The sequence below is a fragment of the Stylophora pistillata genome, chromosome 13 (assembly GCF_964205215.1).
Source record: "Stylophora pistillata chromosome 13, jaStyPist1.2, whole genome shotgun sequence".
In the NCBI taxonomy this organism is placed as follows: Eukaryota; Metazoa; Cnidaria; class Anthozoa; order Scleractinia; family Pocilloporidae; genus Stylophora; species Stylophora pistillata.
The window spans coordinates 13,016,716-13,040,624 of NC_142531.1; the positions used below are offsets into that span (position 1 = coordinate 13,016,716).

The 23,909-nt window shown below is 38.3% G+C and overlaps 1 protein-coding gene across 6 annotated transcripts; it reads right to left on the reverse strand.

The window, feature by feature from the left end:
* Positions 1–2: 2 nt before the first annotated feature.
* LOC111341891 (uncharacterized) lies at positions 3–23,676 on the reverse strand. Of its 6 annotated transcripts, XM_022948937.2 has the most exons (9): positions 23,501–23,616; positions 22,782–22,891; positions 22,124–22,161; positions 21,722–22,010; positions 18,622–18,716; positions 4,413–4,767; positions 3,917–4,129; positions 3,050–3,306; positions 3–2,148 (listed from the first exon to the last, which is right to left on the reverse strand). In XM_022948937.2, the coding sequence occupies exons 4-9, from the start codon at positions 21,960–21,962 to the stop codon at positions 1,873–1,875; spliced, it is 1,437 nt and encodes a 478-aa protein (XP_022804672.1). In that variant the 5' UTR covers positions 21,963–22,010; positions 22,124–22,161; positions 22,782–22,891; positions 23,501–23,616; the 3' UTR covers positions 3–1,872. The 6 variants fall into 6 exon arrangements, with proteins under 6 accessions (XP_022804672.1, XP_022804671.1, XP_088598388.1 ...); XM_022948936.2 differs by lacking the exon at positions 22,782–22,891 and having other exon boundaries at positions 23,501–23,634; XM_088742262.1 differs by lacking the exons at positions 22,782–22,891; positions 23,501–23,616 and adding an exon at positions 22,487–22,769.
* Positions 23,677–23,909: the final 233 nt, after the last annotated feature.

Below are 23,909 nucleotides of genomic sequence, written 5' to 3' on the forward strand. Positions count from 1 at the left end.
TGTTAGGTGTAAACCAATTTATTTCATCAGATATTTGAAAGGATTGATTTAAGTCAACATAGTTGGATCAAGGCAATATTTGACGATTTCTAAAAGCGATTAAAAAAAACCCATTGTTTTCAATCCCGATGTTAACATCTGTCAGTAGTCGTACGGTACTAGTTCAAAAGGCGTTGCTCTAGCTTTACTTTACGCAGTTTTACTTTAAGCAAGAAACGCTAAATGTCCTTGCACAGCATTACGTTCAGTAACATCAAAATACGGCCCAACAGTTCGCAAATAGTGAAATCTCCACGGTGCTGTCTCTTTTCTTGCTGTTGTTGACTTTTGACGAACCGGGCGCTCTTCTATGTTCAAACAGCTTTACCCTCTATGTAAGGATTATACAAAGGGCAAAGCAAATGGACTAACTACGAGCTAAATGCCTGTTAACTAACCCGGAAAGCTCTAAAAAATAGTCTGGTATCCTCATTCGGCAGACCGTATAGGACAAGTGTTTTCGGTGCGGTTAACCTCTCATAGCATTTTTATTGGAAAGTCTTTTTAATCTGTAGGCAAGTACATATAATATAGCAATAGATGCAATATCATATTCGTGATGAGTTGGGGTACGAAGGGGCAGTTGATCTATGACCTGGCGCGTTTATTCCAACCCTTTTCTAACGTGATCTAGCCTTTCTCAAAAGGCAAAGATTTCCCAGCGAGGCAAAAAATGTCCAGAACAATATACAAGGTTTAAATAATCACACCAAGCGAGTCGGGTCGATGTTGACCAAAAAAAGTGAAAAGGCGGAAACAGCAGTAATCTGGTGAGTGGAAGGTACAGGCAATCGTCAACAATCAAAATCCGCAAAAATAGCTGCTTAACTTTGTTAAGAATAAAAATAGCTGCTTAACTTTGTCGCAATTCGAAACTCGAATTGCGACAAATTTCCCCGGCCAGAGCAAATGCATAAAAAAGCGACGAAGTAGTAGCACAAAACATGTCGAGCTTGCCCCCTAAACAGGCTCCTCCATCTAGATCATGTAGGATACATGAGACTGACCTTTGTCTTTAACAAGGGCGTCTGAAATGAAGTCCTTACAGGAAGAATTCAAATTCAGGTTTGAGAAATTTCTTTAAATTGATTGCTTTCGCGAAATTATGTGAAAATTCCTCTGTATTTCCAAATTTTTTTACTCTAAGTCCCACACGTGTACGCACTGCGGTCCTACCTTATTATCTGTAAAAAAAAGGGAAAATCCTCATGACAGATCCACAGGTTATCGCATAATAGACAGGATAGATGCTCAGAAGCTTTGAATTCAACGGCCCCAAACTGGATTGATGCCTGCTATATTCCTCATCAGAGGATTGCATCTAAATACAAATAGTATGTAACGAGCGGTTTTTTCACTTTCTGAAATTTTAATCAAGGATGGTGCAGTTATTCAACTAGGTTGCAGTTATTCAACTAGGCCCCGTCACACGAGGGCCGGTTAGCGCTAACTCAGGGTCTCTGTTCAAGTGTTGTTTTGGGATAATTTTCCCAATTCTTTTTAGAGCATTCAATCCTCAAATTGTAATCAAATTACACACTTACCCTGGGTTATCTTAACCCACCTTTGAACAACCCGGTCCTGAGGGATATTTGCTTTAAAATTTATCTTATAAGTTATATAATTTGACCACTACGGCTGCAGGAAACTAGAAAAACAATGTAAAAAAAGACTCTTAAGAAGAATTAGAATATGTGAAGATTTTCTTCGTAACAAAACTACTCGTATTTTACCCATTATTACGGAGATTCAACTTCATTGCAAGTGAGCTGGGAATTTTCCTTTGAGTAATGGAAAATGGCTGAATTGTACACCGCTAAAATTGAACCCACATCACGTGCCTGAATAACCAAGCCCGATTCCACTCTTACCACCAGCCCCCCTTGATAACTGGAATGCACGCGATCGTTCGAACTCCTTCTCCAGGTCATCCATTAGCTTCTGGTTCTGCGGTTGTGTGACCTCTCCCATCGTAGTAGCATTCCCTTCTTCTTTAATACCCATCAAGCGCCGGAATTTCGCTTGCATCTCTCCTCCTTGGTCATTACTGAACGTCGTGCTGTTCCACATGGTGGATTTTGGGGCACTGCTGCTGGTACTCGCTGTAGCCTTTTACAGAGAAAATAAGCAAAGGAAAATCCGGTAAACTACGTTACTTCTGTATTTAGTTCCATCACGTCACGAGGCTATAGAGCACTTAAAAATAGCAATTTAGGCAAGTATATATTTTGAAAAGCCTGGCCAAGTTATACTCAACTTGCCTGTCAAATTCTTAACTGCAACATCTGCAGAGGTCATTGTATTTCCAACGAGCACGATGCTTTCGCTAATGTTAATTTAAATAGCTTTTTTTAGCGAAAGTTTATGGTTAACTTTCCCATTTTTCCCAGCACGATGTGACGACACAACTCCTTTGAAGAGAGTGGCCGGTCTACGAGTTGTGTTCAGTAAAATAATTCTTTAAGATTCGCAGTTTTACAAGGTTGCGCCTCTAAGGCAGTTTTCTTATCCACTATATTAGCACTCTTTTTTGGCTTATGTTTTTTTTTTAGAAAATAATGCCTATCAAGAGCAACAGAATTTTCGGGCTGACCAGGACTTTCAGCTTTGAGGTACAACTCCGTATTACACTACGTTCTAACGCCTTATATCTACAAAAACGTAAGATAGGCTAGGACACTAAACTGTTAAAGAGGAAGGTTCACCGTATGCTGTTAAAGGTTCACCGTATGCTGTTAAAGGTTCACCGTATGCTGTTGACGGTATGCACCTTGAAATCCTTTACCTAAGCGTTTCAACTGTGTTGCCTGAAATCTGTTTTGAAACTCGTCCTTTCCTATTTCCAGTTCGTTCATGTCTACTTTTACTTCTGCGGAATTTTCGATCTTCTGGTGTGACTTATTTGAGGGTTTCCTTCAATTTAATAAAAGTTTTCCTGAGCACAGAAAACAAAGCCCTATATCATAACCTAAAACCTCTAATTAGTTAAAGTCGACACAAACAGAATTACCTCAGCAGTTTTCTTGCCACTCCACAGTAGCTTTCTTTTCTGTGCCTGTACGGCGTATTGGTGCGGATTCACAACAGAAGGGTTCAGATAGCTGGGTAAGTTTAGCATGGAGGCTGCATCTTGTGCTTGCTTTCTGAGCGACTCTGCATGGGCCGCCAGCTTGGCTTGTACCTCTTCTGAGGTAAGCGGACGCGCAGGGCGTGGTAACGTCTCCAGCTGGCCAGTCGAAGTTGCTGTAAATGAACAGTTAACAGATGCTGAAGAATAAAATGTTGATATGTTATGTAAGGGCCGTCTGATACAACAAAAGTAACGTTTTGTGTTAATTTACCATGATTAAGATGTAGTTACTGCAAATATTTTGTAAATGATTACTTCCCTATAACACCATTTTTCTATGTTACCCGCAAAATCTGCGAAGGTCATCCGACAGTATTACATGGCACAAATACGGAGGGAAAGCGCAGCAACAAAATTCCCGCACTAAGGAAATCTAAAGTTTGATTTTTAAGTCATTTGGGCCGGACTTTGTAAGCGACGAACCATTAAGATTGTTTTGATTGGCATAAGAGACTTTTAATGGTTTTTTTTAAGTGTTGCTTTTCGTCTTTTGAGTGCAATAAATACGAATGTCTTTGCTTATCATGTTTCCGAGAGATAGAAGCCTAGATACTGAAAAAATAAATTAAAGTGGAATAACAACTCCCTAATTCGATAGCTTCTTACTATAGACGAGAACATATATTACTCATACTGCGCAACCCATACAAGTAAATATCTGTGCTCATAGTCCAACAAATACTGTTACTCGCGCGTGTTTGGTGAGGAGCAAGAGGAGCACTGAGGGAAACAGTTAGGAAGTGTTACCTTTAACGAATGTTTTTTTATCATGTCCCGGAGAAGCCACTTTTTCTTCTTCTCTACTCCGGTCACGATCTCGTTCTCTGTTTCTATCACGGTCTCTCTCATAGCGCCAGTCTCTGCCCCGGTCCCTACCGTCTCTGCCTTCCCTTTCCCGGTTTCTTGCTCGGTCCCGCTCTCTCTCGTACCGCCTGCTGTAATCACCGCTACTTCGCCGATCTTGGAGATCAAAGATAAGATTTGAAATTGCTTCAGTTCAATGTTGTAAAGCAGACTCCGTACTTGAAACAGAATCATAGATTGATCCGGAAGTGAATGAGTTAAACGACTCACTATTTCTCTCAGAGGTAAAGTTCTATTCACTCTTCTGGGAATTTTTTCAGCATGTTCATTTTGTTGTCTTATAGATCCTCTTATATTCATGAAAGCTCTTGAATTTCTTAAAACACTTTACATTTGGGATCAAAGAAGCTAAACATGAAGACACCCCATGGTATCTTACCTTTTGAATCTCTCTGTGGGCTCCTCTTGTTATCTCTTCTTCTGTGCCTTTCTGAAGATTTCCTTTCACCAGAACCTCGCCTCTCTCGAGATGGACTCCGCCTTCTCCTCAGATCAGGTGTTTTACTTCGTCTTTTAGGTGAATTCCTCCGCTGAGGAGACGAGCTATCCCTATCTGAAGACTCGCTCTGTCTGGTCTTTTCTCTAGAAGGGTTCGTTCCCATGTCTTCTCCATCCCGAGAGTTGGTGCCACGCCTAGCTAATAACTGTTGTACCTTTTCTCTCTCACTGGGACTTTTCCCTTGAGATGGGCTCTGTTTCTCTTCCTTAGCTTGAAAACTTGTTCCATCCTTCTCCTAACAGGAGACAATCATACCCTTTAGAACAAAAAGTTAGTGTTTTGCTTTTATAGAGAGGCTAAAAATTGTCTTGTTAATTTTTAACACCAGTTCTTTGATGGATTAGTGGCATTACACTTTTTGGATTATTTGGTAACCACTGCCCGAAAGTAATATCGCCCCAGGTCAAGTAGCCCGAAATCAGAGTTATGTCGCCCGAAATCCCGAGCTATGTTGCCCGAAGAAATAATTACTTGTAAGATAAGGTAATAAAGAATTCTTTATCCCTTAAAGTGCTACTGAAACGAAATTTTCGTATCTGAAATATTTGTTCTAACCTGTAGTTTTGAATATGCTGATCATCATGAGATAAATTGCTTTGGCCAAAAAGAAGCGAAAGATATCTTTTTTAACCGTTCAAATCAAAAATTTTACACAAAACCATGTCCGGGCCCTGGTACCGAGCGAAATGGATTGATGACGTCACTGGTTGTGTTCACTCCGATAGCGTGGTTTATTTCACTCACTGTTTGTTTGTATTCGTGGGCGAAGGAGATGGCAGATATTGAAGTTTTGTCAAGTGAATCTTCTTCTGAACGAAGCGAAGTTGTCTCCAGTAGCGAAGACGAAGATGGTGGCGTAAAATGGGGTTGACAGGCTTACACGACTCCCAAGCGTGTGTTTAGAGTAGCCTATTCAAAGTTTAGCCCTCACGAGTATGTCTTTGAGCGACCGCCCTCTTTTGTAAGATACGAGCGGCGGATTTTTGTATAGTTCGCTCAGTAGTGGTTGTGTTTCTATTAAATGCCAGTTTTTTATGAGAATTTGCTTTATGTGTGGCACTGAGTACGCACATCAGGGATTGCGTCTTTTTCGAATCGTTCGCCTTAGTAGATGTACAGCTATTTTTTTGACTGTCTCGATCGTTAAGTTGTCTTGATTGCTTTCAGCTTGCGTCACGCGCGCTGATTCGATCGTACTACAGTTCTTAGTGTTCAGTGTTCCAGGCGTTTTGGTTGGTTTTTTTTTTCTTTATTTCGGTATTAAAACGACCGATTTCACGTTCATAGAAGCACATGATCGCCTTTAGTGTTTCTTGCTCCGCGTTGTTAAGGATTTGCTTTATCTCATTTTTGAAATCCTCGTCTGCTCTTATTTTAGCCCTCGCCCTATATTGTAGGGATTCTGGGCATGTTCTGCGAGGCATTTGGTACAGAGGGATTTGGGTTCTGTCCTGGTGTACCGGTTCACAAGGGAATTACCATTGTTCTTTCTTTGTTTAGGAGTCATTGGTTAGCTGTTGTGTATTGTTAGGTCTTTTGTATCGGCTCTTGTGAACCGGTACACGAGGACAGAACCGGGATTTGTTCGTTATCCTCAGACTTGCCGAGTAGATCATCTTCAGTGGCGGTGTCGTATGAGGCTTCCATGTTTTCTTCATTCTCTGAATGCCATTGCTTTGGCTCGGGGCGTTTAGTAGCCCATCTACCGTTATAATGTCTTTCCACATTTTCTGTAGATGGTCAAGCAAGACCACGGTTTCGATCCTAATCTTGTGGATCTCCTCAGTTTCCGATTAACTAAATAGACTGGTAGAGATTCGTTCTCGGTATCAGTCGGGAATTTTGCTCCCTATCCGGGCGAACCTCTCGCAGATAGCCAAGATGCCGATGTGGCCGCCGATGAATAAGACGAGGATGGCATTTTTCCCGAAATCCTCTTTATCGGCCTCCCAACATGCAAGCCACACTCCATGCTTTTTACCCTTCTTTCACAGGAGTACACAACCAGTGACGTCACAGGGCTGTTTTGGCCGCGCCAAGATGGCCGCCAATTTTGATCTCAGCCGGTCAACTTCGAATGGTTAAAAATGTACTTTCCGCTATGCGTTGGCCCAAAAAAAGTACACAGCGTTTGCAAATAACGTTCAAACTCTATTATGTTGCAAAAATCTCGGATATGAAAATTACATTTCAGTAGCACTTTAAGCGGTGTTCGTTTCTGAGTACATCATGAAGACTTTGACCGCACAGAAAAAGGATCAGATCGTCATAGCTGAAATACAGGAGTAAGGATTTCAAGAACGTTGTTCGTTTCTAACAACAAAGTGTAACGTTGTTCGTTTGCTATGCAGTCGTTTCGTACCCACGGACGTTTCATTCTCACTCGATTCGTACCTGGTCTTAAGCGGTGGGTTCCCAAACCGCTGTTAGGTTCACACTCGTCCAATTTGGTGATAGTCAAACCAACAGTGAGCAGATACAGATCGTCGCGTATGGCAAGTAAGTAATAAGTCAAGCGAGTAAGATACAAACAGAACTCTGTTGTTTCTCTTCGTGACCTTTTTGATAACTAAGAGGTTTTTGCCAAGCGCCAGGTACCAATAATAGTTAATTAGAAGCTCGCATACGGTGTGGTTTTTGTCCCTTTGTTATCAGTGGTAAGAAAAAACCGACCCTACTTTAGACATTGTAAACATACTTTATAAGTATGGGTGGAAAACGTTTGAACGGACTGGGAACGAAACGACCGGTAACTGTTCGTTCCTGTGAACCAAAAAGGAGTTTTCTTACCAAACGCAATCTCTAGTTCTTGCCTTACGAACTAAACCTAAGGTAACCACTGAGGAAATTTTTAATTATCGGAAAGGGAACGATTTATCATTTTACACGCTTTGAATTAAATTCAGTAAACATCGTTTATGTTGGATGTTTATGTCTCGCTTCGGTTTGGGTGTCAGGTCGTATCTGTAATGTAAAAACCAACTTCTTTCTACTAATTTTAATGTTTTTTTCACTTCAGTAAAAGAAACTCATAATTATAACACAAGGCTTCCCTCTAGAATGACTTATGCTCTGCCACAGACAAGAACAAACTATGGTATTTTTAATATTAGATATCAAGGCGCTAAGGTTTGGAATGCAATCAGTGATGGCGTTAAGCTTCTATCACTTAAACAATTTAAGAAAAGTTAAAATCAAGTATTCTTGCAAGTTGCTAACTGACTTAATTATACCATACATTTTCTTTCTTCCGTTAGTTAATCTGCCTATACATACTGTATTTTCTTGCTTATTTTCGCTAATTTGTATTTTTAGCTTGTAACTAGTTATTGTTTGTGCGTTTCTGTGTTTGTTGTGTTACTTTAAGAAGTCTTAAGTACCTGACACCGTTAGTCATTACAGTATTTAAAATCCTAAGGATGGCTGCTCAGTTCTATTAGCCTGGTGGTTATTTTGGGCAGCCATGCACTTTATTTTATTTGTTTTATTACTTTTTTGTAATGTAGATTTAATTTAATTCAGGGTGCAAAAATGAAGTTGTTGTAATGAAATTTCGGTATCTATCTGTACTGACATTTCATTAACGAAGGTTCGGTATCTATGTAAATACACCAAACGTTTGTTCGATCTATCTGTACCTTCAGCACTTTTTAAAATAATGCCATTTTAATATTTTACACGTGACAAAAAATTCGGGCGACAAAGCACTGGATTTCTGGCGACTTAATTTTCGGGCAACTTGACCGTTAGCCGTTTGTCACCTTGAAAATGGTGTCGAAACAACATCGTATTATTTCTCAATACGTTTCGATCATTGTCATGATAAACGCTACCATAGAGACATTACAGCCTCTTTGAACCACTCTTAATTTTTAAACTCTATGTACCCGTACTAAACTCAAAAACCAATTTGGTGATCCCCATTTTCTATCAATGAGTTGTAATCATCATATCAATATTCATCATATCACCACGGTTAAGCAAAGTATGTACATGACTCAGAGTCACCGTAACTTAACAGAGACAAATTAAACAAAACTAATCAAAACATAAAAAAGCTAAGGACCAAGGCAAGTGCATCCTCGGAGACCCAGGGGCTGAGTCGATATCAAGTTAAGGGCAGAAAAGTATGGTTAGCCAAATGTTGCAAAATTCAACAACTTGCATATTTTTATTCAACAACTAATATTTATACCCAACAATATATATTTTTATTCTACAGTTTACAGTTATATTCAACATTTTATATTTATGTTCAACGGCACGCATTTTCTTTTCATATTCAACCAAAATTATTTTCATTCAACAACAATATTTATTCAACTTCAATAGCTATATTTATTTTACTCAACAAAATTAATTGTTCAACTTCAATCCAAACTTTTTACTCAACTTCTACCATGCATAGTTATTTAATGACATACCTTTAATTATGACTAAGTGTTCGAAAGTTCCCGGGCATTCAAAATATCGTCATTCAACAAAATTCCCCGCCCCTACCGCCGAACTACCCCCAAACATGAAACCCATTCCTTCCGATACGAAGATTATGGTTCATTTGTTTCTCCTGTTTACCTTTGAGGCGCCATAGATGATTTGTTGCAACTGCGGGCCTCTTTTTTCCTTTGTGAAAAGAAGACGAAGAAGAAGGAACCGGGGTGGCTGTTGCGGGAAAAGATGGAACGATGCCCAGGGCGATAGAATTCGTCATCTCTCGGCTCGCATATCTTGCTGAACTTGCTATAAGGTCGCGCGTTCTCGTTAACAACGAGGTATTACTTCCAGATCGTTGAAGAGCGATCTCATTTCGAACACATTCTCTCACAATTTGTGTCAGTTCTTCCCTAACATCACGCCCTGATCCGTCTTCCGACGCCATCTCTATTCATGGGCGTTAATGATCGGGGCACTGGGTCCGCAATACAGCGTATTTAACTGGGGACTGGACGGGGACTTTGTTGAATGACGATATTTTGAATGTCCGGGAACTTTCGAACACTTAGTCATAATAGAAGGTATGTCATTAAATAACTATGCATGGTAGAAGTTGAATAATTGTTTTTGTTGAGTAAAAAGTTTGGACTGAAGTTGAACAATTAATTTTGTTGAGTAAAATAAATATAGCTATTGAAACGTATATGTGAACGATCCTTCGCAGTAAAGCACTATTTGAGCAATAGTGAAAATCAGACCTGAAAAAAATTTCAGGCCTGTACGGGATTCGAACCACTGACCTCTGCGATACTAGTGCAGCGCTCTACCAATTGAGCTAACAAGCCAACTGGGAGCAGGCCATCAAATTAATTCGACATAAACCCGTAGATGATAATCAAACAACAACAAACATATGAAACATATGTATGAACTGCGGTTATGAGACGTATGTGTGAACGATCCTTCGCAGTAAAGCACTATTTGAGCAATAGTGAAAATCAGACCTGAAAAAAATTTCAGGCCTGTACGGGATTCGATTTTTTTCAGGTCTGATTTTCACTATTGCTCAAATAGTGCTTTACTGCGAAGGATCGTTCACATATACGTCTCATAACCGCAGTTCATACATATGTTTCATATGTTTGTTGTTGTTTGATTATCATCTACGGGTTTATGTCGAATTAATTTGATGGCCTGCTCCCAGTTGGCTTGTTAGCTCAATTGGTAGAGCGCTGCACTAGTATCGCAGAGGTCAGTGGTTCGAATCCCGTACAGGCCTGAAATTTTTTTCAGGTCTGATTTTCACTATTGCTCAAATAGTGCTTTACTGCGAAGGATCGTTCACATATACGTCTCATAACCGCAGTTCATACATATGTTTCATATGTTTGTTGTTGATAGCTATTGAAGTTGAATAAATATTGTTGTTGAATGAAAATAATTTTGGTTGAATATGAAAAGAAAGTGCGTGTCGTTGAACATAAATATAAAATTTTGAATAAAACTGTAAACTGTTGAATAAAAGTATATTTTGTTGAGCATAAATATTAGTTGTTGAATAAAAATATGCAAGTTGTTGAATTTTGCAACATTTGGCTCACCATAGAAGAGCCCTTGGGGACATTGCCTTACAAGACTAGTTCCAAACGGTCGCAGTCGTTCTGGTATCTGATTGGTGCCAGAAAATCTTTGTGTTTTTCTGCCCAATCAGAGTGAAGTGTGCTTTGGAGTCCTTTCGTGTGTTTTAATACGGACATATAACAAGAAGCTCTGTTGCTCGCTATGTTTGTTTGGACCGTGCGACGAAGCTTTGCCCGAGGTAAAAAGTTTCAGTGTCAGCACACAATGTAAAAGAAATCGATCAGATTGTCCGCGAAAGTCTTACCGGTAATTATACTGAATACTTTCGCAGGTATCACAAGAGAACGTGCTAAAAGATTTGCGAGGTTCGTGTAAAACATAATGTTACAGGCATTGATATGTCGCTTTAAACGTTAGATGAGATGTAAGCTTAAATCTCTCTAGATTTTTTGTCTAATTTGCTGTAACTGAAACTTTTCCAATCCCGTGAAGATATTTTGTCGCACGGGCCACGCAGGTATGTCGAGCAACTGGCGCTTATACAGCTTTCTGTACACGCCAATATCAAATCTAATCTTCGCCTGAAATAAAAGGAAAGCTAAGCGTGGAAACTTTTGTTTATTAGATGTGGGTAGATAACCCTATACTAAGCTGACATTTACAACAAAGCAAGCCCGCCCTTTCCATCCAATATTTCCTTGTCTTTTGTTTTTGTTTTCCCCAATGAAAGCAGCATCTATTCCCAATGATCAGAGGGAGTTAATTAACTTGGTCTTCAACAATCGACAAGAGGTGAAATGACAATGACCAAGAGACTAGAAGAGAATCAGTGGCCTTTCGAGCTCAAGAATTTGAACACTCTAGGCAGCAGTTGAAAGATTAAACTCTTTCCAAACCCCTTCGTTAACTGTTCGAAAACATCTCTCCTTCCCACGATGTTCTCGATAATTATTTTTGTTCAGATTTCAATTAGCTAACCGAAAACACAGCTAAGCTTTCTGTAAGCGCTTGCTGGAGGTCGTCCACGAACTTAACGTTCTCTGCAACCTTGGCCATACTGTGAAAGACTTTACAGCTGACAAAGCTAAGGTTAGATTTTGTCGCGCAAAGAAAGCTACGTAAGCATAAGCGCCAGTTGCTCGACATACCTACATGGCCCGTGCGACGAAATAACTTCATGAGATTGGCAAAGTTTTAGTTAGAGCAAATTGTACAAAAAATCTAGAAAGATTTTCGCATCTCGTTTTAACGTTTAAAGCGACATATCAACGCCTGCAATCATCGTGTTTTATACGAACCTCGCACACTTTTAAACACGTTCTCTTGTGATACCTGCGAAAGTATTCAGCATAATTTCCGGTGAGATTTTTGGGGACAATCTGATGATTTCTCTACATTGTGTGCAGAGACTGAAACTTTTCACCCAGGGCAAAGCTTCGTCGCACGGCCCTGAAAAACATAGCGAGCAAAAGATCTTCTTGTTATACGTCTGTATTACAGTCAAACTAAGTGAAGCGTACCCCTCAAGATTACATTAATGAATTGATCAATTGGATATTGAACCCGCCAGTCGTTTCAAGAATGCAATCATGAATTGATTATTGAACCCTCTAGCCGTTTCACGAATGCAATAATGGATTGATTATTTGAATATTGAACCCGATAGCCGTATCCGTTTTGAAAAGGCGGGGATCATTGTTCAAATTAGAAGTCCATTTCTGAAGTCCAATTAGGTTGTTCTATTTGACGAGGAATCCTGAAGTTGAACAAACTGCACTGTAAAAACACTGCGAAAACAGTCGATCGCAAACATTAACGAAATAAAAATTCTTGCGATGGCTTCGCCCGTAAACTATTTTTTTATGACCATGAATACACACAAGAATTTCTACAAGTTCGTCAAGATGTAAATATGCGAAAAAATCTCTCGATAACATTCCATTTACAACATTTACAAGAAGTTCTACACAACAATCAAGTCACCTTTCCCACAATGTCTGACGCCATGTTGAAATAGTTCTGATCCATCATCACGTGTTCGCACAATCCAATCAGAAATGGACTTCTGATTTGAACAATGATCCGCGCCTTTTCAAAATGAATACGGCTATCGAGTTCAATATTCAAATAATCAATGCATTATTGCATTCTTGAAACGGTTAGCGGGTTCCACGTTCAAATAATCAATTCGTTATTGCGCCCCTGAAACGATTAGCGGGTTCAATATTAAAATAATCAAATCATTAATGTAATCCTGAGGGGTACGCCTCACTTAGTTTGACTGTAAAACACACGAAAGGACTCCAAAGCGCACTTCACTCTGATTGGGCACAAAAACACAAAGATTTTTTGGCACCAATCAGATGCCAGAACGACTGCGACCGATTAGAACTAGTCTTGTAAGACAATGTCCCCAGGGGCTCTTCTGCTCTTAACTTGAAATCGACTCACAGCTCCTGGGTCTCCGAGGATGAGGCAAGTGTCAATTGAATGGTATTGGTTTAGTGTTAATAATTTTACCAAAATGACAATAGAACAAAGAATATATACATGTACGCGTTCTATCCTTCTGGCTTAGGGGCCGACCATTCAACTTTTGACGGGGGGGGGGGGTGGGTGATTTCTGGTCATCAAGAAAATTTTTTTCTAGCAATCTGCTGTGCAGGATATTTTTTCCGTTCTAAAAACTTTTTTTTCTGTTACATTTGGGCTACGTGCAATTTTTTTCTTCCAACAAGCGCTTGCAGGAAATTTTATTTTTCAAAATCACCCACCCCCCCTCAAGAGTTAAATGGTCGGCCCTTAGTATCTACAGGATAGCAAATTCTCTGTTGGTTAGTTTGAACAACTGTGACCAGGCAAAACAATTCAGACTTACTGAAAATTGAGGGTTGGTTCAGTAAGCATGCTTTACATACTAAAAAATTGTACCACTAGTTTAGGGAGGGGGGTGGAGGATGGGGAAGAGGGCATGTTAGGTGAAAAGTCAACTTTTCTGACAGTCTTTTGATGGAGAAGGTACTAAAAATAGTCACACCTCACTAAAAAGTGTCATTTTCCACTCCCCCACCCTGATCCCATAAATACCAGTAATGATACCTATTACTCATTATTCATTTCCCTCTCCTCATTGTATTCCTCTTTCCTAGTTTCCACAATGACTGTGTACATGTATGAGCTTTGGACCTGATGGTCAACAGAAACTCACTCCCACACTCTTACACATATGTCAGTGGGTTTGGCACTGCTCAGACCAATACCCACAAAATGGGTCACTGGACTCAACCCTTGGTAGCTTCTCTCAATGTATAGAGAAGAGTAAAACATCTTCCTGAGAAATAATCGATAGATCTACATAGAATCTCAAAAAAACTCATGATTGGTTTTTGACACCTTAACCCTTTGCAAAAGCTGGAAATAGAAATGAGACCTCCACTCATTAGCATATGCTGTAATTGGTTGTTATGTCAATCTACATTTGAATTGATACCATTTGGGTCCAGTGCAGCCCCTCGATCTTGCCATGAGTTAAAGGTAAAATGTTCTTACTGTTTATGTATAAAACAGTCCAAAATAAATTGAATAATTATTAAAAATCATAAAAAATATGCCAAAATTGGTTTACTTACAGTGTAACTTATTCATCTGAAATTATAAGATAGTCTGATGCATGCTAACAACCTACAATTTAATGGATCAACCAAACAATCTTAAAATATATGGATAAGAAGAAAATAGCGATTACCAAGCACTTTTTTCAATAAATGCTACCAGTTTTAAAAAAGGGATTCATCAACCCTAGATAAGTATATGCCAACAAAATATTTTTCATTCAATTTGGAATCAATAGGCATGATATTATTTTGAGATATTACTTTTTCTCATGGCCAATTTTCGTAATCAACTTCAAACTTTCTTAACTGTTATGCACCAATAATGATTTATGCATTCTCATCCTAAAGGCACGCTGGAACTTGGTATGTATACCATCATAACTGTATTTAAACCTTCTTTTGAAATTTTTCCTTAATGGCTACTTTTCTTTTTTGAAATACAACTATTACATAATTTGCATGTGTTTTAAAAAAGAACAATTGTTAGGGATATCAATGTCTGGAAACAGTTGAATTATTTTTTCTGGAAACTGTGTTGAAAATCTGCATTACCTTGGCTTTTGCCATTTCTAAAATAAGGCTCTATGTAGATGAGCTGTTCTCTCATCTAATTCAATAAAAATCAGCAAACCTTCACTTTCTAACCAAACAAGCCCTAAGCAAACAAGTGTAATACACATACTTTAACAAAACACTCTGCTACTGCTTTGGATTAGCCAAATCTTTCCACAGAAGAAGGGTATCACTGTCAATTTTCTCAAAGTGGTTTACTCTCATTCATGTTGCTATCTTTAACATCATCACTTTCACATTCAACTACTACTGAGAAGTCCACAGGAGCACTTTTGGTTTTTTGAACACGTGACCTATTTCCCCTTCTCAAAAACTCATCAATTGATATGACACACCTCTGTTTCCACACTTTATCTTGCTCCTCAGGAGGGATAGAGTACAATTTAAATGCACAATATCTAACAAGGTTAAGTTTATCACTGTCAAGTGCCTCCTTTCCCCTGGTGCCTGAACAATTTCTGTTCAAGATCTCATCTTTAGTGAACAGAACTTTCACCAAATTTACACTAAAATTTCCCACAGAGCAACTAGTTTTTTGTATCCTTTCTGCCCATGACAACAGCTCTTTCATTTGATCACTATCAGTAAGAAGTTCAACCTGATTTTCGGCATTGTTAGTACTATCACAATCAACACAAGCACCATTGAGAGGATAAAATGGTAAAACTGGACTTTGAAGGCCTGCAATGCCATCACCAGAACCTGAATCACTCTGTGTAGTGCCATTAAACTCTTTAGTGTCAGATGAAGCAGTTTGTACCCTTTTTTCACCTCTTGATGGCTTTTCAATTAGACTGGGCACTTCTCCTGTATGACTAGTGGTGGGGAGTGCCAAGTTTTTCAAATGTGCCACAGCTCCAAGGACACTTGCTGAAAGCTGTAATTCACCAGCACTTTCTTTGATGTGCTTTTCAGGTCTTGAATGCTTGTGATTTGCAGTTCGCACCCCATTTAATACATTCCTTCCAGAAGGAACAAGTTTTCTAGGAAGAACTGCTTCCTGCTGATGCTCCATGAGCTTCACTAACTTCTCTTGATTTTTCAGAACTCTTTCCTGGTTTTCCAGTAGCTTTTCCACTTTCCATAACAGTGTAGCTAGTTGCCCATTCACCTCAGGCCCTAAGTCCATCATGTGATATAACTTCAAAGAAAGATTAGCAGTGTCAGGCTAAACTTTGCCATAACTACATATCTTTTCTATACAAATTTAATTTCTGCAAAGCTACAGAACAGCTCAGAAATATGGGACCACAAAGGAAAAAATCCCGAGTGCTAACCAAACATGAAGCTCGCCTTTAGACTGATTCTATGCCAATATAATTGCACTTGGCCTTTAGTCAAACTAGTTTATTGCAACAAAAGGCTAAGAGAATGGTGGTCATCACAAAGTCCTCAAGTAACTTGCTAATACCTTCCAAAGAAGCATTCTTCCCAGCCAAAACTGAACTTTAGACAAATAGCTAATCAAAGAAACTTGGACATAAAAACCTTTCTATTATTTTACCATTTGGATAATTCGCTTTTCCAAAAATACACAAGGATAGAAATTTACAATTGGTTTTGCAAGTTTGCTGGCTTCAAAAGAGCCAATTTGTTCATAAGCATAAGTTGTGTTAAATTAACAAAGCGACTATCAAATAGAGGTGGATTTCAAAAGAATTAGCCAATTAAGAAGCCAAAAGTGTGACTGCGTCTGTTTACCCCTTTAACCCTAAAGATCAAATTAGCTGGTGGAGCCATTTGAATTCAGGATAACACCCTCTAGCCAACAAGCTTCTTACGCTCTCATACCTTGTTTGCAGTAACCACAATCAAAAGTAACACGTTGATCACTTCTGGAAGTTAAGGGGTTAGAGGTCCACATTAGACAGAGGTCTACTCACTAAAGGGCTACTTAATGGAGGTTTATTTTTGTTTCAGGCTTTTGTTAAATTGATTAACATGTATAAACAGATCTGAATTCAAACAAAATACTTTTCATTGAGTTCACTGGACACTTTCCTACATGATTTGTTTATTCAACTTTCAACCAATCAAATAGAATGTCTTGTTGCCCCATGCATTCAGAGGAACTTTCCCAAAGTTTAGGAGAGAGAGAATAGGACAAAAATAGATTTAAAAGTTTGTTTCACATGGTTCGTACAACTTCAGACAAAAAGAATTCAAGGACTTTTCAAGGACAAAAAATGGTTTTCAAGGACTAAGTTTTATTCATTTATCTAAACCATTTACAATTGAATACACATTTGCCCATCGCTCAATTAAATCGAAAACAAAGGGAAATGAAAAATTCATTGACCAAAACATAGCCAAACCTCTACATGTTTACGTTGCCCTTTAAAACAAAAGCACACGGCGGACTACCCCATATTGGAGGCCTTGCGCATGAAATCGAGGTACAGATCCAACTTTGCTTCATCTACCAATCACCTTTTATACCGACCATTTCCGCTTTTTGGTACTTACTAGTGGACAAATTTTCCATAAAAAAATCGTTTAATTTATCAGAAAAGCGATAAGGCACACAGAAGTTGCTAAACTTCAAGGACTTTTCATGACATACTGAAGAAATCAAGTACTTTTCAAGGACTTTTCAAGACGACCATTAAAATTCAAGACCTTTTCAAGATTGTACGAACCATGGTTTCAAAAAGATTGTATTCCTCTGTGGGGATGTGAAGACAACCACAGATTAATTTCTGAGCATCACCTTCTTACAGCCACACATTGAACTCTACAAACTGTTTATTCCAGTTACAAGCTGACTAAGCTTTTGCCATGCAGGAGAAACCAGCAAGAAAATACCCCAAAAGTGATAAGACCAAAAACATACTTCTTAGTTGCTCAGTGCCTATAACTTGTTGTTGGCTTTTATGAATCTCCTGGGTGCAATTGTATAACTTGACTTCATTAAATTTCTTCATAAAGGGAATTACTATCATCCAGAAATTATTTTCAAAGCAACATCTTTTCAAAGGCCACATACTGAACTCTGCAAGTTGTCTATTTGAATAACACAATGACTTGACTTGACAGCTGGCTTGTTAGCTCAGTTAGTAGAGCCATGCAACAGTATTGCAGAGGTCATGCATTCAAATCCTGTACAGGCCTGAACTTTTTTCAGGCCTTATTCCCAACTACTAGATTAAGATAAGTAGGGTTTATTACTGTGAGGAACACTTTTACACATTTTAAGTTGACTACTCTTTTGCTTTGCTAATGAAACCAGCAAAAGTAATCTAAAAAGTGACAAGACAAAAAGCATATTTCTGAGCTGTTCAGTGATTTACCTTGATTACTGCTTTTTCTCAACTCCTTGATGCAATTCCTAATTAGACCCATGAATGCTAATTACAAATTCTGTATTTATAGCTGATAATGAAGAGTTTAAGTTTGTTTTCTAAAGTTACAAACTCTTCACAGAGCCTTACAATAGAGATGACTGAACATGCATACATTGTGTCAACTACACAAAGAGATCAACATTCTCACTTAATATTGCATCATAAGTACAGACACATGTAAGTGTACAAGAATTGTAAATTCACATCAGGTGTTTAAATGAGAGCATAATAATAGCAGAAGTTTGGAAAAATTGGGCTGCACTGGACTGAAGGTATACTTGAAGAGAAAGGGTCAGATCTATTTGTAGCCTCTGTTCAATTTTAAAAGAGCCAACTGTTACTTTTTACAATGTCAACCAAAGCCCTGTCTGGAGAATAGCTTGTTTGTACATCAACATTAAGCTTGCTAACCAAACTATACAGAGATCACTATGCATTTACAAATCTTAGTACTCCATACTTTCTACCCACAAACCAGAAATGACTTTTCAAGGGTAAATTCTATTAAGAATTATGTGCTCGGTGCTCTACAACATCACTTACATTCCTTGGACTATGACTTCTCCTTCTTCTCCTAGGGCTCCTACTTCGGCTTTGGCTTTGGCTTCGGCTTCGACTCTTTCTATGCCTGTGATGATCTTACATGGAAAAACATGAATTTTACATAAGTCCACTTGTTATTTAAAGCACAAATTCAAGATTTGGGTCCTTTCATGCACCTCATCAAATGAACAGCTGAGAAAAATGGAAAAAGAGCTGAATGATGCAAGATAGTCTTTGCATGATCTACAATCCAAGGCATGTGCTGCTCTTGAGACCTGTCCACTCTCCCTTGATCACTGAATCAATCATCACAGTTTCTAGGGATAGTCAGCTTTCTTTGAGCAGTTCTGTTCATGTAGGTATAACATATTATGCATGCATTTAGTTCTGGCAGCTACTTCATATTTCAGATTCAAGATGTGAATTTACATAAAGCCCTGATGACACTTCTTCCACCCAGGTTATTCCCAGCTTTTCTTTAAATTCCCTTGCTGCATGCTGGGATCCAATTATACTACTCAGTTAAGAGGGGTATTGTGAAGGGAAAAAAGGAGAAAAAGGAAAAAAAAACTTTTGCTAGGTTTCAAACCCAAATCTTTAAAACTTGAGTTCAGGGCTCAGTTGTTCAAAGGCCAATTCATGCCAACTCGAGGTTAAAATTTAATGCAGGTTTCCTTATTCATATCTTAAAAAGCCTTTTTTGGATAATTTTCCTACTCTTTCTGGGGCATACAATCACCAAATTATAGACATGCATTTTCCTTTATAGACATGCAAATTATAGACATGCATTTTCCTTTAAAGCTTTTGGGTATGAAATCAGAATTCACCCTAACCCTGAGTTATCCTTAGCAAGCTTTGAACAACCCAGCCTAGAGCACTACCCTGGTGAAAATCCTGTTCAGGATCCTGTCCAAGATCTTGATAGGATCCTTACTAGGATCCTACCTGAAATCCTATTCAGGATCTTGTACAAGATCCTATAGGAGTACAAGATCCTATTTTGATGAAACAGGATCCTGTGAAATATTACAGAATCCTGTACAAGATCCTAAGGATTTAATAGGATCCTGTATAAGATCCTCTAAGATCTAACAAGCAATAACCGCAGGGCCTGAGTTTGAGTGACAGTAATAGTTAAAATTCAAGATGGGGGCAAAAGGTTAGGGTAAAATAAAATTAGTTATATATTGTATAGATATATTATTATTATCATTATTATTATATATGAGGCATTTTTAGGGTGATGGTTTTTTTTTTGGCCTTTTTTATCCTTGATTGGCCGTTTGATTGGTTCCAATTTTGCCTTGATCTTTTTATGGCTTTCATGTTTATTGCGGAGTGTACTTTAAATTTTCGCTAAATTTTCGTGTCGCTGTGAGTTTGGATTTTTTTTTCTGTTTTGGCTATTCAATTGGTTTGGTCTCCATTGGCAGATGTTTTACAAAGTTTGGCTGCTGAATTTTAATTAAATAAATCTTGATTGGAAACCCGATCGCTGTTGTCTGATGTTTTGTTTTTCTGTATTAGTAAGTGTTAGTACGCCCCACTGGGTTTTCTTTGCCGTTTACAATTTTGTATTTCGCAGGGATGTATTTTTCGCTTCTCCTGCCTTTAACAGCTTTCAGACATTCTAACCTGAAAGAAACTGGAATGGTTATCAAATTATAATAAAAATGATTAAATCCGACCGAACTATGCATTCTCGACCTCTTATCTTTTGACAACTCGCTTTTGCAACGCGTTAAAAAAATCTCATTTTCAAAAATTGTTGCGTGGCGAAGGGATAGTTTGAAAGATTAATTTCTCCATGAATTAGAGGGCACTTTAGTAGCTCTTTTCCCGAATATTTCGGTAGATTCCTGACAATAAATTATATTCCCTTTCGTTGGCCACAACTTTGAAATCTGATCTCCCATTGATCTTTACTGCGCACATATGTTTAATTTAATGCTCTTGTAACACAATCACAAGTGGGGAAATCGCTGAGGATGATTGGCATTGTCACACATGAGGTGCCAGGTGTCAATGGGTTAATTTAATCTTATCATTGTTTACTCACCTTGCATCTAGATCTCATTAGAATTTAGAGTCAGTCGAATTTATATATGAAATGGTAGTGTAAATGCAATCCATGTGGGAGAGTTTTAGTGGTTATCAAAAAACATGCTCAGTAATGTTGATTAACCTTTGTGCATGCGCATTTGGAGTGTATGATAAAAGCGTGGTGTAATAGTTACAAAAAATGCCAAATATGTTTAAAAATAGGAACTTTATTTATAACAAATTCACTCCACTAGAATACACAACAAATGATATAAATTACAATTAAGGTTAATAGAAAAAAAAACAAAAGAAACTTTATCTTCTGTGACTTTAGTCTTGACTGTTCCTGTTGTCGGATTCTTGTAATTTCTCCTTCCATTTTCAACAATCGTCACAATCACACGGATTAGGCTCTAAAGAGTTCTTGTAATAATATTTTACAAGTACCAAAAAAAGCTTCCTACATAGGATCCTATATATATATCCAGGATCCTATTCTTGTCCAGGATCCTATTCTTGCCCAGGATCCTGATCAGGATATAGTGATCCTACATAGGATCCTATATATAATCCAGGATCCTAGTATTGCCCAGGATCCTGATCAGGATAGTGATCCTACATAGGATCCTATAGAAGTCCAGGATCCTATTCTTCCCCAGGATCCTGATCAAGATATAGTGATCCAACATAGGATCCTATATATAATCCAGGATCCTAGTCTTGTCCAGGATCCAGATCAGGACAGTGATCCTACATAGGATCCTCTATATATTCAGGATATTCTTCTTGCCCAGGATCCTGATCAGAACAGTGATCCTGTGTAGGATCCTATATATCTCTAAGATCCTACTTCGAATCCTATTCAGGATTTGTTATCATTCTAGGATCCTAGTCAGGATTCAGATCCTATACAGGATCCTAGTTAGGATCCTGTTCCTTCTCAAGATCCTATAGGATCCTGCATGATCCTACAGGATCCTAGACAGGATTTTCACCAGGGTAACCATAAGTCCTCCACTTATTAATCCCCAACCACTGATTTGAAGTAACTTACCACCTTGATCTGAATGTCTACTTTGCCTTTGTGAAACAGGACACTGCTCCTTTGATCTTTCTGGGGATTTTTCAGGTGATTCTGAAAATGACCTCCTACGATAGTTGCGCTGGTGATTCCTGGGAGAACTTTTTCTTTTGGAAGAATGGTGCAACATCTCCTTTCTATTTTCTGTTGCCTCCTGTGGCTCACCACTCTCTGGTGCCTGACTGTCACTCTGATTCCCAGGATAACTCTCCATTTTGATAGAAATTTCAAGCTGTCTATCCCTTTCCTCTGCTTTACCAAACTGAAAACAATCATAACAATCAATCAAATATAAAACAAATATTTGGTTTTTCTTTATTCCCTTATTAAGGACCAGATGAAAGTTCAATGATGTAAACCAAGGGAATTCCCTACCTGTTTCCTGAAAGTTTGATGATTCACTGAAAGTAATGCTAGATTGAAATAAATCATCAAATATTGTCAATTATTTTCTATAAATAATTAAAAAAACTTAAATTTTGTTTGAATTTCAAACTTTCTTATAAAAATTACTTTCTCTGATTAAAAAAAAAAAACAGAAATGAAACATATAAGCCACCTTTGAATACATTCAACCGCATATATATGTCTATTGCAGTTTCACTAAACTATTTTTCATAGCTTCACCAAATTTCAAACAGGTCCTTAAACTGCTACTGCGATGAAATTTTTGCATTTTATTTTCCCAATTTTCTGGTGTTAACTTCATATTTAGACCCTAAACTATACTGTACTTACCCTAAGTAACAAATTTTCCAAATCTTAAGCGTAAGTTTCTCAAATTTGACAACATTATTCCTTAAAAACAGCGCCACGAAGACATCAAAAATTCTTCTGCCATTGCTCGAATAACACACTGGAGAGCCCATGAAAATAACTACAGCAATTTTAGTTGTGACGTCATCGACTCACTTCAACAACATTGCGGAGGCATGCCTTTACACGAAATACGCAAAAGAAAGCTGGGGAACAATTCTTTCGAATTTTATTCCTTCTTTCCTGCGGAACCAGAAAAACAACTCTCTCGGCATACCAAATTAGCCATGTTTGTTGAGTCGTTGACGTCACTTCTGTTCTTGACCCAGTGTCTTCTTCTTTGCGCGGAGTTCTGTAGTTCGAATGGCAGTCATTTGGATCGCGAATCTACAGGGAAAATAATATTACTTCTCGATGGAGTTTTGCCTTAAGATTTGGAAAATTTGTTACTTAGGGTCAGTCCTTTCAACCTCTGAGGAAAAAAGAAAAGGTGCATTTTTGGTCGCAGTAGCACTTTAAAAGAGTTCGAATTAATTGTGGTGTTTAAGTTATAATTTCCAACTTTATTGTAACCAGTGAAACTAACTCCTGTTGTAAGGATATAAAAGAAAACTTCATAGTTTTACCATGTAGCTCAGAAAGTTAAAATTTTTCTTCCAAGAAAATGAATATTTTCCGTGAAGAAACCAGTTACATACATGACCCAAGAAAACAGAGGGGAATTAATTAACTCACGATAAAAATCAAGGCCCAGTTAGAGGTAAAAAGCATAAGTGGCACACAGTTGACCTGTTAATTGTCTACGAGACTAAGTTTCGCATACTGCTGTCTAAAGCGAAGTATGTAATGATGACATGTGAGCACCAGATGCAAAGTCATCTAATTCATCAAAGAACGAGAACTTCAAATCTAAGCCTTCTCTGAAAAGATGAAAGCAGCTTGATGAGGCTTAAACACTTCTGATTCGATGAGTAATCCTTCTATATCATTTCTCACCAGTTTTAATGCTGAGTTTTGCTGCGTTTTACCGTTTTCTTCAGAAGAACCGTAACCAGTAGAATCCTCCATGTTTCGATCGTTTCGATCAAAGCCAGGCAACGTTCCCGGATGGACAAAGGTGTTTTGCCATATTTGGGCCTAGAGTCCAGTCTCTCTGTTCGAAAGATGCAAAACAAACTTTAATTTCTTGTCTACGGTGTCTCGATCGGCGTCTCCTCATATTTGTAAGCCAAAGTATGAGTTGGTGTCCTGACATCGCCGATTTTTTTCAAAATTGTGATATATCGGCCATCCTTCGAAATTGTTTTATTCAGGGACCGAAGGCTATGTCACCTAAACTTCGCCCAAAACATTTCACGAAATTCGATACCCATCACTCATAACAGAAATAAAAACAAGAAAGAGT

Coding starts and splice junctions, on each gene's coding strand:
- LOC111341891 (XM_022948934.2), bottom strand. CDS start 23,572: ATGGAGGATTCTACTGGTTACGGTTCTTCTGAAGAAAACGGTAAAACG. Junction 4,768..18,621: donor GAAGTCATAGTCCAAGGAAT/GTAAGTGATGTT, acceptor GTCTCCTGTTAG/GAGAAGGATGGAACAAGTTT. Junction 3,307..3,916: donor TAAAAAAACATTCGTTAAAG/GTAACACTTCCT, acceptor TTTATTCTTCAG/CATCTGTTAACTGTTCATTT.